The sequence below is a fragment of the Phocoena phocoena genome, chromosome 12, assembly GCF_963924675.1.
Source record: "Phocoena phocoena chromosome 12, mPhoPho1.1, whole genome shotgun sequence".
NCBI lineage: Eukaryota > Metazoa > Chordata > Mammalia > Artiodactyla > Phocoenidae > Phocoena > Phocoena phocoena.
In genome coordinates this window covers 31,304,888-31,320,556 of record NC_089230.1, presented here as the reverse complement: position 1 = coordinate 31,320,556, position 15,669 = coordinate 31,304,888, and the positions used below count along the sequence as shown (strand labels likewise).

Below are 15,669 nucleotides of genomic sequence, written 5' to 3'. Positions count from 1 at the left end.
CTGAAAACAGATCTTCCTAACGGCAACTAGAAAAATAATCTAAGGCTAATCCCATGAGAAGTCTTAGGTGTGGTTCCAGAAACACCAAAAAGAATAGGATTCCTTTGGACTAACTGGGAAAACAAGTTGGGGTGGTGGTGGTGGCAGCATTAGATTGACCTATATTTTATAAAATTCCTCAAGAGATTAGGGCACAGGGAAGTAGGTTCTAACCTCAGAGAAGAAGCACTGACTGGTAGCAAATAGATGTGGCAGTGAGCCCAAGTCATTAGATGGAGCTCAGAGCCAGTTTGTCACTGGACAGATCACCAGCCTTTGCAGAGTATGAAAGCAAAGTCAAATGATACTAACTATTCTGGATTACACCTACTTACTGGCAAGGAATATGAAAAATTGGAGGAGATACCAAGGATACCAGATATCAGAGCCAGCAAGTAAAAAGGACTGAAGGACATATGGTTCTGATAGAATATCATTTGAGATACTCTGGATGACTCCCCCTCACAACATCATCTCCTTAATCCCTTGCTGCCAAAAACAACTAGAAATACTGGATAAACTACCTAGAAATATTTTTTAATGTTTCATGGAGCTGGCAAGACAGTAATGAATCTACAGAAACAAAAAAAAAAAAAAAAAGAAGAAAAAGGAAAAGGAAATACTTCTAAAAGGTAAGTGATCTGTAAAGCTGATTTTCACACTAAGGGTCAACCTAAGGGACCCTGTATTTACATTTTGATAATTACATGGAGTGTAGAGGATAGCAGATAAAGCCAAGGATCTATGGGAGATCACTGCATAGATCTGAGATTCTAATGAACAATGCTATTATTATAAGAATGAGCAAGAAATAAATCCACCTTAAAGAAGAAGACACTGAAAATTAACCTGTCTCAACCTTTGCCCTGGGAGAATGGAAAAAAAAATTCCCTGAGAATTCATAAACTTAAGCAAGCCCTTACATGAGTTTGAAGCCAATTTCAAGCTACTTATGTGTATGGTTGCCAGATTTAGCAAATAAAAATAGAGGATGCCCAGTAAATTTCAGATAAAGAACAATTTTTTAGTGTATGTTCCAAATATTGCACTAAAAAGTGTTTGTTGTTTATCTGAAATCTAAATTTAACTAGGTGTCCTGTATTTTATTTGGCAACCCTACCTATGTGGTATGAAACATCAAAGAGCAAATTTAAACTGTTCCTGGTTAATAGTGCCCCCTGGTGACACAGAAACAAACCTGTATCTTTTTGGAGGAATGTAACTTCAAACCAGGTTTCTAAGAATTTCCTCAGATTAAAATCCAACATAAGCTCACAATAAAAACTCACAAAATATATAAGAAGAAAAAGGAAGTATAAGTATGAATCAGGAAGAAAATCCAGGAAGTATAGTCAAATCCACAAAGACTTCAGAAATTCGAATTATCACATTTAGAATACAAAATAATGTGATTAACATGTTTAAAAACTTAAAAGGAGAGACCTGGAAACATGAGCAACAGACTTAAAAAAAAATACAAGGAGACCTGAAAAAGAAACAAATAGAGGCCTATGAATGAATGAAAAATATAATGCCTGAAATTCAAAACTCAGTGGTTGGGTAAATAACCTATTAGACAAAGTTGTAGGAAGGATTAGTGAACTGGAGAAAACATTTGAAGAACTTATCCAAAATGAAGCTCAGAAAGACTAGGAGATGGAGAATAATATAGAGAGGTTAAAACGAATTGAAGACAAAGAGGATTTCTAACACAATTTAATTAGAATTCTAGAAGAAGGAAAGAGATTATGAGGATGAGGCAATGATACAAGAAACAATGGTTGTATATTTTCCTGAATTGTTGAGAGATACCAATTCTCAGATTCAGGAAGCCCCATGTTTCCCAGCGGGTAAGGAAAATAAATTCATGTCTAGATCCAGAAAAGTAAAACTACAGTGCTCCAAAGACAAAGAGATGGTTTTTAAAAATTGTTGGAGAGAAGAGAGACTATTAGGCAATAATAATAGCACATAATTGAGGAGTCTGAAGCTCTAAGTCCTTCCATATTGGTAAACAAAGCTGCTGGTAAATTCCTTGCTTCTGTCAAGATTAGCTCAAGGTCTTGGGGTCAATTACTTTGAGATTCAACCATGGGAATTACGGAAGTCAAATCTCTATAGTGGAAACGAGGCAAAGACTGAAAAAAAGTGTAGCCACTCAAAGGTTTTGGTGAGGAAATTGCTGCATCATCAACTCAAAAATATTGTTTAGGGACTTCCCTGGTGGCCCAGTGGTTGAGAATCCATCTTACAATGCAGGGGACGCCGGTTCCAACCCTGGTCGGGGAACTAAGATCCCACGTGCCATGGGGCAGCTGAGCCTGCACACGGCAACTACTGAGCCCACACACCACAGCTAGAGAGTCCGCGCACTGCAACTAATGAGCCCATGCTCTCTGGAGCCCATGTGCCATAACTAGAGAGAAGCTGGCATGCCACAAATAAAGGGTGGCCTGCACACTGCAACTAAGACTTGATGCAGCCAATAAATAAATAAATAAAAATTTAAAAATATATATTGTTTAAAATCACCTGGAAATTGCCTAGATTTTCCACTTCACTTTTATAGCATGGATGAGATAAGGCTTTGGTGTGTAAGTGTAGATCAATCAATTTTGATTTGTTTCAGAAAAAAAAGAAAATCAAGTCTGTCTTAAGTATTAAGCAAAGTGCTAGGCTCCCTTAAGGTGCTAACTATCCAATAAGAGGATTACCTATCATGGAAGGTAGAATATTTTAACTACTGCAAAAGAGAATAAAGCTCAGGGGATTTTTAGAGTAGAGAATATTCCCATTTGGTTGGAAAGATCAGATGAAGGAGACATATGAGATGGAGATTTAAGGAAGAACTGCAATTTTTTCTACAGGTAATGAAGAAGATATTTTAGATGAAGTTTACATCATACACTAGAATATAGTTTTTGGAGGTCTTCAAGGATGCTTAGGAAATAGCTAATTTATTAGTTTGCCTGATGTATTTGAAAGGTGTTAAAAAATAATAACAACCTCCCTCCCCCAATAAAGAAGTGTGTAGAGATGAGCCATGGCAGACCTTGAATGCAGAGCTGAAGAACTCATACTTAATTGGGTAGGCAATCCTGATTGTATGGGAGGCTTGCTTCCAAAGCTCATCACAGATAGCAATCTGGCTTTCAGAGTCTATGCTCTTAATCACTCCTATGCTGCCTATGGACAATGATGCCTATTTATAAGATCCAGTGGATTTTTGGCAAATATTAGGTACTTGATAAATATTTGACCTTTGGAAAAATTTTAGCATTGCTGATGATTTAAGAAGTGCAACTGTAGAGAATTAGGAAGTACCAAATAAATAATAAGCCCAATGTAGTGAGGGCTTTTGGGGAGCAGATGTCTTTTACACTACCTTTTTGTTTTTTTTAACCTGTAGAGCAATCTGATATACTACTAAACAAAAGTCGGAAAAGCAAAAAAGTTTCTCTTAACTTGGTAAATTTACTTTTTTTTTTGTTTTGTTTTGTTTTGTTTTGTGGTACGCGGGCCTCTCACTGTTGGGGCCTCTCCCCTTGTGGAGCACAGGCTCCAAGACGCACAGGCTCAGCGGCCATGGCTCACGGGCCCAGCCGCTCCGCGGCATGCGGGATCTTCCCGGACCGGGGCACGAACCCGTGTCCCCTGCATCGGCCGGCGGACTCTCAACCACTGCGCCACCAGGGAAGCCCGTAAATTTACTTTTGATATATGCGTCAAGAAAATAATACAAAAGAAAGGAAAAAAAATCCAAGGATATTTGTAAGTGCCTTCTACTGGAAAGCCAACTTTGTCAAAATGACCAAGTTTTAGTGACTGGTTAAACAGATGACGGTATCATACAGTAAAACATTACGATATAGTGCAAATTATGCTATAGATAAAAATACCCATTTGAAATAGCTATTAGAAAAATATTAAATAAAAGTGGTGTAAACTATTATACATTATTTGTCTACATGTACAAATTATGTCTATAAACTGTACTATGTTACTACAAAGTGATAAAGGTTGAAAGAGTCAGATCTTGGGCAGTTGATACATTATAGAGAGGGGATCTTTCCAGTTTTGTTGATTATCATTATTTTGGCTTTCTTTCATTACACAGATATGTGTCAATAGACAATGAAAGATATTCTTTGAATTGAAACCACATACTGTCTAGGCAAAAAGCTGTTAGGTAGTGAATGTATTCAAATAGGTGACTATCGGTAAGAGAATCCTTTACTGTACAAGGGAGAATAGACTCAAGTTTCCTCGAACTCTGATTCTATTTCCTTCTGGGACTTTTAAACTCTATTTTTTTTTTCTCTTTCTTATATCACCTCCTTCTTAATTATTCAAAGAAAACCTCGTAATATAATTGTCAATTATACTCTGATTGGCATGCAAATGAGATTAGTCTTGCCAGTGAAGTCTTGTGTAATGATTTAAATATCAATTACACAGGTAAAAAACGAGGAACACTTATGCCAAGTAAGCCATGAGATGACTAAATTTAGAAAGATGTGAAATCTACCAAGCCAGATATTAATATCCTATTAATATAATCCATGTTAATATCTCCCTGAAAATAACTAAAGTGAAAAATAACAAATGTAAACATAAACTGCATTAATACTTTCTAGCATGTGAAGAGGAAGATGAAACCAACAAATAATAATATACAGCCTTGATGACCCCAGAAAGTGGAATTTAACATACCTCTTAACACTTTCCTTTTAGTATTCAGGAGATCTGACTAGAGAGTGACAACAACAAATCATTAATGCAGAATGCTCTACTGCAAAGTATAATGAAGGTTTACATGATGTGTATGATATAAAAAATAGCCAAGAAAACATAGAGTTTCAAGGTAAGAAATCCTATAAACTATCAAATGAGAAACTAATCCCCAGCACTAATCAAATTCAGGAAGCATAATTAGAGCTGTTAAGTCTAATCTCCCAATTTGGCATGTGTCCAAAATGTGGTCAGGTGCACTTACTACTTTAGGGTAGAAAAACCGACATGATCTGTTTTTATAAAAACTAAACCAAATGATGATTTAGGAACGTCATTCTCTCTGAGTAATGATACAAACTAGCATATTCGTTACAATATGTAAATGTTCCCTTTTCACCTGACTGAAGAAGAATCATATTCTTGATGAATATGTTCTTACAGCGATTCTGTCTTATTCTTAGCCAGAAAGGAAGAAATGTGGTAAGCATGTAATAATCTAGGCAGCTGATGAAATTTTTTTTTTTTTTTTTAATTTCGATTGTTATCACAAAGATGGTGAAAGTGTTCCATCCATAGTCCCTTAACTCCATACACTCTCCCTGGGTGACCTCATCCAAACCCACAGTTTCAAGGACGATTTGCACATCTATAAAACTTCCAAATCGCAAGATTCTCCCTGCAGTACCGCCTTCTCCTTCCAGCAAATGTCTTCACCTATTTTCATTAGGGAAACTGACACCTTTAGAAAGCTGCTCCCTTAACCACAGTCCCATCTGATCAGAATACTTACCAAGATCCATCTAGCCCAGCTTACTTCCCACCCATCTCTCCTATCTAAGATCAATGCTTCATCTTGCTCTGACTTTATACTCCCAACATTCCTCAATTTTCCTGCTTTATTGTATCTCTGTCTTTCTGTGGGCATTTAAACGGAACCCAGCTGAATGTCACTCCTGCTCCTCAAGATCCAGTGAAACTGCCTCAAACTCTGATGGCATGTGAAAGTTCAAGTTCAAATTCTTAGGTGCTTACAACTATAGGACCCTTCCAGCCTCCAAGCCCAGCAATTCTTGTGTGCCCTATGTTCCTCAGCTTTCTTTTTGGTTTCTACAACAAACTCACTCACACTTAAGATCAGTGGATTGAATTATTGACTTTACTGAAGACCTCTGAGAGATGGAGGACAGGGTCCATCATCCAGCACACATTTTCTGCCATCTTGCTCACGCACCCACCCCTCTCTCCATCCTCTCACTCTTCATCCTTTTCATTCCTGGTTGCTCTGGGAGCACCGGTTTCACCCCACTTCTACCTCTTTGTGCCAGCCAACCAATTTTCTCTTTCTCCACATTGTTGATTGCAAAGTTTCACCAACTATTGTCTTGCAATCTCTTAAATCTATCACTTTTGATTTTATTTCTAGCACACCACCTTAGCTTGGGTTTTTGACGCTCCCATGTGGATTACTGGAGTACCACAGTGAACTGACTAGATGTGCGGTTTTGACTCAGCCCTCTCCAATAAATCCTGCACAGACCTCAAAGATGTGTCTTTCTAGAGCCATCCTTCACCAAGTCAGTCCCAAGGGAAGTTCTTTAACAAATCCTAATTCTTATGTAATAGAGTCCCAATTGCTTAGTCTGGCATTTAAGACCTCCTATAATCTGGTCCTAAACTAATTTTCTGGCCTTATCTCCCAGTCCTCTGCCACCTGAACCAGTCAAACTGGGAGAACGGCTCTCCTTTGCATCTACTTGTACTGTCTCGCCTCCCAAGTCTTCAGTGTGTGACCCACCCCACCGGTTCTCACTCTAGCTCTCTTAATCCACCCATTTTCAGAGCTGGTCTCAAATACTACCTCTTCTTTCAAGCCTTTCCTGGTTCTCTAAGCCCAGAGAAATCTTTGGACACATGATCTAATTTCTCTCCATCTGTATGAGGATCAGAATTGTATCCGTTTCACCAGAGACTGAGAGGTTTCCCGGGACATGGGACCTGCAGTGCTAAAAATGAACAGCCCTGGGCAAACTGGGACAACTGGTCACTCTCCCTGTAATATGTGTGGCAGCTGTAATATATGTGGCAAGGGTCCTGGGGCAGGAAAGGAAGGCCATGTTTTTTGTGCATGCCTACTGTGGAAATTTAGATGTCAAGGCTGGCCACAGAAAACTCCAGGGAGAGTAAAGGAAGGTGGTGAGGACACTTTTTGGAGCTAAGGATAGGCCAACTGGGGCTGAGACCTTCAGATAAATACATAGCTAAAGGGATCCCACTTTTGCATTTTCCCTCATTTTAGCTCTCTTTTTTTGCTTAAGAAATTAAGAAAAAGAAGGGAGGATAAAAAGATACATTCCAAGTAAAGGAATTTTAATAAGGATGTAGAAGGCTCTATAAATAGTCCTGTGAAAGGAAAATATTTTTAACTGTTACAGCAAAGAAATATAATCATTAAGGAAACTTAATACATAAGACTATATACAAATTTTCAAATTCTGCATGCCAAAAACTACTGCACACAACTTAAAATGCAAATAACAAATTAGGGAAACTGTTTTCAATATATAAGACAAAGGTTTTAAAATCATTAATATTGATAAATAGGGAATTCCCTGGTGGTCCACTAGTTAGGACTCAGCACTTTCACTGCTAGGGCCTGGGATCGATCCCTGGTTGGGGAATTAAGATGATGCAAGCTGTGCGGTGCGGCAAAAATAAAAGAATCGTTAATAAATAGACAGATTTTATGAAGCAGTAGAAACAGATAAACAACCTAGAAGAAAAATAAGCAGAAGTTTTTTATAGAGACATGCAAATGGCTCTTAAACACATTCAGCAATATTCAGATTCATTAACAATTAAAGAAATTCAAGGTAAAATAACAAGCATTTTTATCTTTCAAATGAAAAATGAGGAAAGAACTTAGAATTTCATAAACTGCTTATAAGCATGTAAATTGGTAGATAATTTGGCAATATATTTCAAAAGCCTTACAATGATTCATAATCTTTTACCTATCAAGCTTCTTTTGGGAATTTGTTTTAAGGAAATGATAAAAAATATATACAAAGATTTATAGAATACAGTTTTATCATAGAGATATTTTTAATAATGAAAAAACTGAGATGTATTTAAATGAGACTGAACGATAATCAATAGGCAATTGATCAAATACACTGTGATACATTTATGTAAAGATTTAATATGCAGTCATTGAAAAAATAATTTTTAATGACATGAGAAATTTGTCACAATATGTTGCAAGGAAAAAAGCAGGCTAAAAGCCATATGCAAGATGATTCTATTTTTATAAAAATATACTATAATGGTGTGTGTATGCATATGTATATCTAGAGAGATAGACTTCTGGTTGATGTATTATAGATCATTTTAATGTTATTCCATGAGTTTTTCTGAATTTAAAAATTGAATAAAACAGTACAATTTATGTACATAAATTTGAAATGTGAAGTCAGAAATATTTAAAATAACTTAAAATGTTCACCCTGATATTTAATATTATCAGGCTCTTTAACTGTGTCTGGCTACTGAAATAAATCTATTATGAAATAGGTGTAGTGATTTCTTTTTTTTTTTAATGTAATAAACATGGCCTCCCTTTGCCCCTTTATTATTATTTTTTAATGTAATAAAAATGATTTCTTAAACAAATACTATACTCAAACATTAATTGAAAAGCATGCACATTTTATTGTTAAACACATGTCCCTCTTCCAACAAAATGAAATGTCATCCTGAGTCACCTTGGGTCACCAAAGGTCTCAGTTGACTTTCTACTGGTATTTGACCATGTCCTGTAGAACTGCATGACTTCATCCTCCTGTTACTGAATGCAAATTCCTGTGCCTGATGTACAGTGAGGCCAAACAAACCAAAATGTCAGAGTTTGGAGCAGAGAAAGGTTTATTGCAGGGTCAATGTCAGCGTTTGGAGCAGAGAAAGGTTTATTGCAGGGTCAAGCAAGGAGAATGGTGGCTCGTGCCCAAAAAACCGTGAAGCCCCTGATGGTTTGTTTTGCAGAAGTTTTTATAGGCAAAATTTGGGGTGAGGGCTACAGGGTGTGTGACTTTCTTCTGATTGGTTGGTGGTGAGGTAACAGGGCAGTGCTCCAGGAATCTTGCCCTCAGTCTGAAGTTACCACCCTCCACCAGGGGGAATCTTCTGTAGAAGAACTCAAAGATACTGTTATGTAGATTCCTTGAGAGGAACCAGGACCCTGCCCCAAGGCTGCATGATGGTTTCTTGACTGTTCCTCCCTTTTTTCTGAATTCCCTCCTTCCTTGATTAGCAACTGTTTGAATCTGCCTTTGGAACTCAGGGAGGGTCAAGGAGGCTGAATGAAGCCTATTTCCTACAAACAGGAAACGGGGGACACGGAAAGGATTTGTACCAGGAGGGTCCCACAGGGTCCTGTTCCATTTCACTACTTGATGAACATTTACAGCTGTAGTTGATGGGGAGGACCGAAGAAACTCCTAGGACCAGAATGAAAACAACAACTATTTTGGTTATGGGGACAGGACCACACCACAAAAGAGAATTAGGGAACTAAAGAGAGAACTCACCACACAGAAGGAGCCTGGCAGAACAAATATGCCAATTCAGCAGCAGGCCCTGGAGGTCGGAGGTCAGAGGTGGGTGGAGGAGTAGGAAAAGTGTGGTAGCTTGAACTGGAACCCTTCCAATCCAGTTATTTTGGCAGTGTACACTGTCATCTGGGGAGAAAAAGGGCTGTATGTGTGAACTGTTTAAAGATAAACAGAGGCATATTACAAATTTTAAGAGTTTTTTGAGCAAAAACTCAATTCAAAACTGGCAACATCCAATCTAGCAGATAGAAAGGAGTTCCAAGGAGAGGTACAAAATGAAAGATTTTTATAGGCAGAAGGGAGTGGGAACAAGGAAGTTATACTAGGCAAAAGATTGGGTCCGTTATTGCAAGGTTACTTCCCTTTAGGGGATGGCAGAGGTCTATCAGGCAGATTACCTAACTAGTGCTGATCAGACGATTCCTAATTGACTGGTTTTAGATTCCATTTCTGGGAGAATAGAAACTATAAGTCTCTGGTGACGTGGGGCTTAGCATAAGCGACTCCATTTTGGGCCTGTTGTTTCGTTTTTAACAAAAGGAACATGCTATCTCCATGAATTCTATATCTCTCAGAGGTCCAAATAATTTTCCTGGCATCAGTCACTGTGCCCTATCCACTAAGCAGTGTAATAACATGTGGTGGAGGAATTGTTCTATTTATTTGCAAGAGACTGTCACCCTGAGGACTGAGAAGATCCATCATGACCAAGTGAACCACCAATCAGCTGATGTCTGGTGTGGACAGAGGACTTTCTGGAAAGGAAACTGGACCAGTGAGACAAGGACTGGGCATGGTGGCAGCCTGGAAGATTCATTAGTGATGTCAGGCACAGTATAGAACCCTAGATGTATTTTGGAGGGATTTCACTAGGGGCTGGAGTTCTGGCTGGAACAAATAGGTCAATTTAGCTATCCAGATTTAGGTATTAGTGTTAATATCAACTGATTTTTAGCCTCAAGCTGGTGAAGCTTTAGGACATTAAGATTACCCATGACATTGTTTCTTTTTTTGAAATTTATTTGGGTGTGTTGCTTTCTTTTTTTAACAAATACCAGTACAGGTCTGATGGCTATAAAACTTTTATTCATTCATTCAACAACTGTTCATTGAACAAGCTATATGCACTTGGGAAAACAAACACTTTTAAAAGAGTCTGTGCCTTCACGGGTATTCCCTAGCGGTCCAGTGGTTAGGACCCTGTACCTGCACTGCCTTTACAAGTGGAAATTTACGTCACCTTCACAAAGTAAAACTGATGCCCCGCTATTAGGCAGTAAGGGGAGGGCAGAGAGTTCTTCAGTATCTGCCGTTTCTCAGTTGCCTCCAAAAATTATCTTAATGCTAAAGTGGCATATTTTGATCCCCTTCAATGTTGACTGTGGATTCCTTTTTTTTCTTTTAGTGTATTACCTATTGCAATCTACTCATGTTTCTTTCTCTGCTATTAGGTGACCGGCTCCTTAAGGAAAAAACTTGTCTGGTTCACCTGCACACCCTCAGGACAGCGTAGATTTTAGAGGAATCTGTTGTCCCTCTCCAATCAGCCCATAATTGCTATGGGTGTGCAAACCAGATACCCAACTTGCTAGAATTATTTTAGGGTAACAAGCTTTATGACTTCTTGTGTATGGTTTTGATGTCAACTATTGTGGTTGAGTGAGTTCCTTGTTTCCATCTCCATTCTAGGATGTATTCAAGATAAGTGTTACCTGGGACTTCCCTGGTGGCGCAGTGGTTAAGAATCTGCCTGCCTAACGCAGGGGACAAGAGTTCAATCCCTGGACCGGGAAGATCCCACATGCCGCGGAGCAACTAGGCCTGTGGTTGCCGCGCCACAACTACTGAGCCTGTGCGCTAGAGCCCGCAAGCCACAACTACTGAAGCCCACGTGCCACAACTACTGAAGCCCGCGCGCCTAGAGCCCGTGCTCAACAAGAGAAGCCACCGCAGTGAGAAGCCCGCGCACTGCAATGAAGAGTAGCCCCCGCTCACCGCAACTAGAGAAAGCCCGCGCAGCAACGAAGACCCAACACAACCAAAAAAAAAAAAAAAAGTTAAGTGTTATCATTTGCAAAATAGGGTACATTAATTTGTTGAGCGATGTACCTCATTTTCTTACTGCATGGTTTCTTTGCACTTAAAAGAAAACTACAGTACAATTCTGACCCAAACTCAAGTTTTTTTATTAATTAATTTTATTAATTAACTAAATTGTTTTTACTCATATTAGTGCTTTACCCTACAAACACCAGTAGCTGCTTTCCATTTAATTTCTAGGCGTGAAACCATTGTTAAAACTTTGAGATATCGCCACAATTTGGGTTTTTTTTTCTTTAAAGCAAAGTAAATTAATTATACAGATGGACAAGGTCTCGTTCCTATACATCTCGCTCTTCCCAAACATTTTTTAATCACAACTCTGTTTTGAAAGCCCTTTTTAAAACTAAACACATGGCTCCTGAAGAGACCCAGGATCGGGGAACGCTTTCAGCCCAGGCCCAATCTCACCCCTCCAAACTTGGATGCTAAAGGCCGCGCCACTGGAAATTGCTGAGCGCCGCCAAAGGCTGCAGGGGGCCCCGGCCGGGAGCGGGGGCGGAGCGTCGCAGCGCAGGGAGGAGCCCCCGGCCCCCCCCCGCGCCGAGCCCGCGTCTCTCGCCGGAATCCGGTACCGCAGCCGCAGCGGGTCGGCCCCTTCCGCTCGTTCCGGGCTCCCGGCATGGGCATGCAGCTTCTGCGGGGATTGCGGCTCTGGGGCCTCGGCGCCTCCGCAGGCCTGGTCGCCGCGGCCCGAGCCCCCACCGCCCCCCGCTCCCCGCCCCGCCTCCGCGCCTCGCCCGCCGACCCCCGGCCCCGCCCCGGCTTCCGCCTCCGCACCCACCTCCCGGCTGGCCCCAGGTTGCAGCGCCAGGCCGCAGCCGCCTGCAGAGACCTGCCGCCAGCCAACGCCAGCGCTATGGAACGCGCCGGAGCCGGTGAGCCCGGGTAGCCGAGCGGACCGGGTGGGGTGACCGGAGCCCGGGGGCGTGGGCCCCGCTCGGCGCTCGGCCTCGGGGAGGGCCCGGCCTCGCCGCCCCCCTGCGCCCCCAGCGCTTGGAGCGCGACCCCACGCCTGCCCACCTCGGGGGCTCCTCTCCCCGCTCAGCGCGGGACTCTGTAGCCGCTGGGAGCCCAGTGCAACCGGGGTGTGATCAGTGCTGCTTGTAAGCAAGCGTTTTCGTTAGTGCACGCAGTGCTGGTGCGACCGGAGGCCGGGGGTGTGAATCCACGCTAAGTTTCACTTTGCTTTCCCGAAGGTCTTATGACCTTTTAGAAAGTTCATGCCTTCACACGCCCTCCGACGGTGTTATTGTGTGGTCGGCAAACTTAGAAAAAGCTCAGTTTTTATACTTTATCACAAACAATCAAAGACCTGAACCACTACACTTGGGGTTTCCTTCTAGGATTTTATTCTAGGTGTAGAAATGACCTCTTTAAACTGGCGCTAGATCTAAAGTAGGGCTCAGAATTGATTTCCAGTTCAGGTCGGCATTTTCTGTGGACTGAACTTTGTGGGTAGAGCGAGTTAGGGGTTGGACTTTTAGTGAAAGGGACCAACAAGCCAATTAGAGAAAAGGTGCTCTTCTGTGAGATTTTTGTAATATAAACGCATAAAAAGATATGAAAAGCATGAAAATCTTAAAATGTTATGCAATAGCCGTTAACTAGTGTAAATATGTTTACAGTTGTTGAGGGAATTAAATGATGAAGACCTTGTAGGTGGATGCTGAGGGCGGGAGTTTGCTTTTTTTTTTTTTTTTTTTGCGGTACGCGGGCCTCTCACCGCTGGGGCCTTTCCAGCTGCGGAGCACAGGCCCCGGACGCGCAGGCCCAGCGGCCATGGCTCACGGGCCCAGCCGCTCCGAGGCACGCGGGACCCTCCCGGACCGGGGCACGAACCCGCGTCTCCTGCATTGGCAGGCGGACTCTCAACCACTGCGCCACCAGGGAATCCCTAAGGGCGGGGGTTTTTGAGATGCATTTATAAAGGGGGACCTGTAGGGGATTGTCAGTGTCAAAGAGAAAGGATTCACACCCCAGCACCTTTAGTGTCTGGCCTTGCAACTGAGGATGCTGACGGCGTACTTTAAGATGTTTGTGGAGTTTACTGTCTTACATTCCTTTTCAGATATTAACTTTAATCCATTACTCTCTAGTAATTTGGGTTATACTTTAGTTTCTTTTTTAATGATGTGGAAACCAAAGCATGGAGGTCGGGTGACTTGTTGACAGCTCTCAACATTTCTCCAGCTGTAAGATGTTTCTATTTTTAGTAGCCAGGCCAGGACTGACAGGGATGATGGGATTGACCCTTTCTACTCGTTCTTGGGGAATATACCTACTATATACCCAGTAGAGTGAATAAAAGAGAATCTTGCTCAGTAAAGTTGTACTTGGTTATCCAAATAGGAAACTTACATTGTGACAAAGGGCAGACTATCCTTTTTCTCTTCTATTGGTCTCTTTGATGAAGGCATTTGCTGAAGTGCACATATATTTGAATATTAGTGTACACTTCATGTATGGTTTTATAATATATTTTAAATGTGTGCATTGTTTTCTTATAAAAGTAATATTCTGTTTAAAACATTTGAATAGCAGAAATATATTGAGTGCAGCTATGTCAGCCTTTTCATATATAATTGTAAACGTAGCGCAAGTGCGTAAGTAGTCTTATATCTGCTTTTCAAAAGGTCAGTACAGGTATCCCCTGCTTTTTCAAAAGTTCACATTATGTCACTTTGCTTTTACATTTATGAAAGACCTGCATTAGCATCTGTTTTCACTAATCAGAAGAAATCCTAAAAGGATTTTTCAACCAAAGATAATTGCTTCTTCACTTGACATCATTTTGGCTTACAAAAGTTTTCGTAGGAAGGCTCTGCTTTCAGATAGCAGGGAATCCTGCATTTGTTCCCAACTTTTTTCAGCTGTTGTAGTCTTCCTAGCCATTATTCTTAGTTGTCATTATAGTGAGTATCCTTTGTTTAACCATTTCCCTATTATTAGGCATTTAAGTTGTTAAACTTTTTCTTTTTTGTTTAAACAGAGCTGAGGTGAATCTGTTTTAGCAAGTATGATAGACTCCCAGATATCTATCTTGTATCAGTTGGGGTAAGAAGAAAATTCTCAGGGCTCCTGATTGCTTTCTGAAAGGATTGCCTCAGTTTACAGTGCTATAAACTGCGTATGTGAACTTTCCAGCAGTGCATGTTGCTGGAAAGGGTGGGTTTTGGCCATTGAGTAACTGGATTCAAATTCTAGCCCCAAGACCTACTAGCTGTAACCTGAGGCAGGTTACTTAATCGGCTAGGGTGTAAAATGAGTATAATAAGAGTACTCCCTGATAGCATGGTTAAATGAGTTACTGTCTGTAAAGTGCTTCCAACTGTGCCTGGCATAGAAACGTGCTCAAATGTTAGCTGTTGTTGTTACTACTAGTAGTAGTTAACCAGTTTCACCTGTCTTTATAGTATTAATGCACTTAGCAGTGTTACTTTTATTTGGATTTGTACAAAAGATAGAATTTTATTTTAACTATAGTTAGACCAGATTTTAAGTACTTAAAATGGTGAATTTATACTTTAAATGCTTTACTTAAAGGTTGGTTATTTTAAGGCAGTTTTCCCAAAGCAAAATATTTGTACTTCTGTAAAAGAAAGTGTAGTTATGATGGCTGTGTTTAATTCAGGTCTGCCAGCCTTTGCCCAAACACTAGAGCTTAGAGAACTGGAGGAAGGCTTCCAGATATGAGCCCTGCTGAGAAACATTGTTCTATAGAATGGCCAGCAGTTCTTTCAAGAGTTACTTGAAAGTGGTATTCTCTTTTTTCTGAGTTAATAATTCATATCTACAAAAAGGTTTTCAACTATTCTGTAATTTAATAGAACAAAATTTGTATTTCAAGTTCTAGACGCTTGTTGATTTTGACATACCATTGCACTCAAGAGTTTATTTATTTTAAAAATTAAAAATCTTTTAAAAAAGATTTTATTGGCATATAGTTGATTTACAATGTTGTGTTAGTTTCAGGTGTGCAACAAAATGATTCAGTTATACATATATTCATTCTTTTTCAGATTCTTCACCCTTATAGGTTTTTACAGAATATTGAGTAGAGTTCCTTGTGCTATACAGTAGGCCCTTGTTGCTTATCTATTTTATATATAGTAGTCTGTGTATGTTAATCCCAAGCTTCAAGAGTTTACATGTACTTTATTTAACAAGATGGGAAATGATGTTGAGC

At 40.3% G+C, this 15,669-nt stretch overlaps 1 protein-coding gene across 3 annotated transcripts in view; it reads left to right on the top strand.

Moving 5' to 3' along the window:
- Positions 1–9,854: 9,854 nt before the first annotated feature.
- AKAP7 (A-kinase anchoring protein 7) overlaps positions 9,855–15,669 on the top strand; it is a 139,399-nt gene continuing 133,584 nt past the window's right edge. For 2 of the 3 annotated variants that reach the window (XM_065888879.1, XM_065888880.1), the window contains exon 1: positions 12,625–12,640. Coding sequence is in view for 1 of the 3 variants with exons in the window: in XM_065888878.1 (XP_065744950.1) it covers positions 12,340–12,358 (19 nt within the window). In the remaining 2 variants the exon portion in view is untranslated. Of the gene's footprint in view, positions 9,859–12,281; positions 12,359–12,624; positions 12,641–15,669 lie in introns of those variants that run through there. The other variant, XM_065888878.1, reaches the window with a different exon arrangement.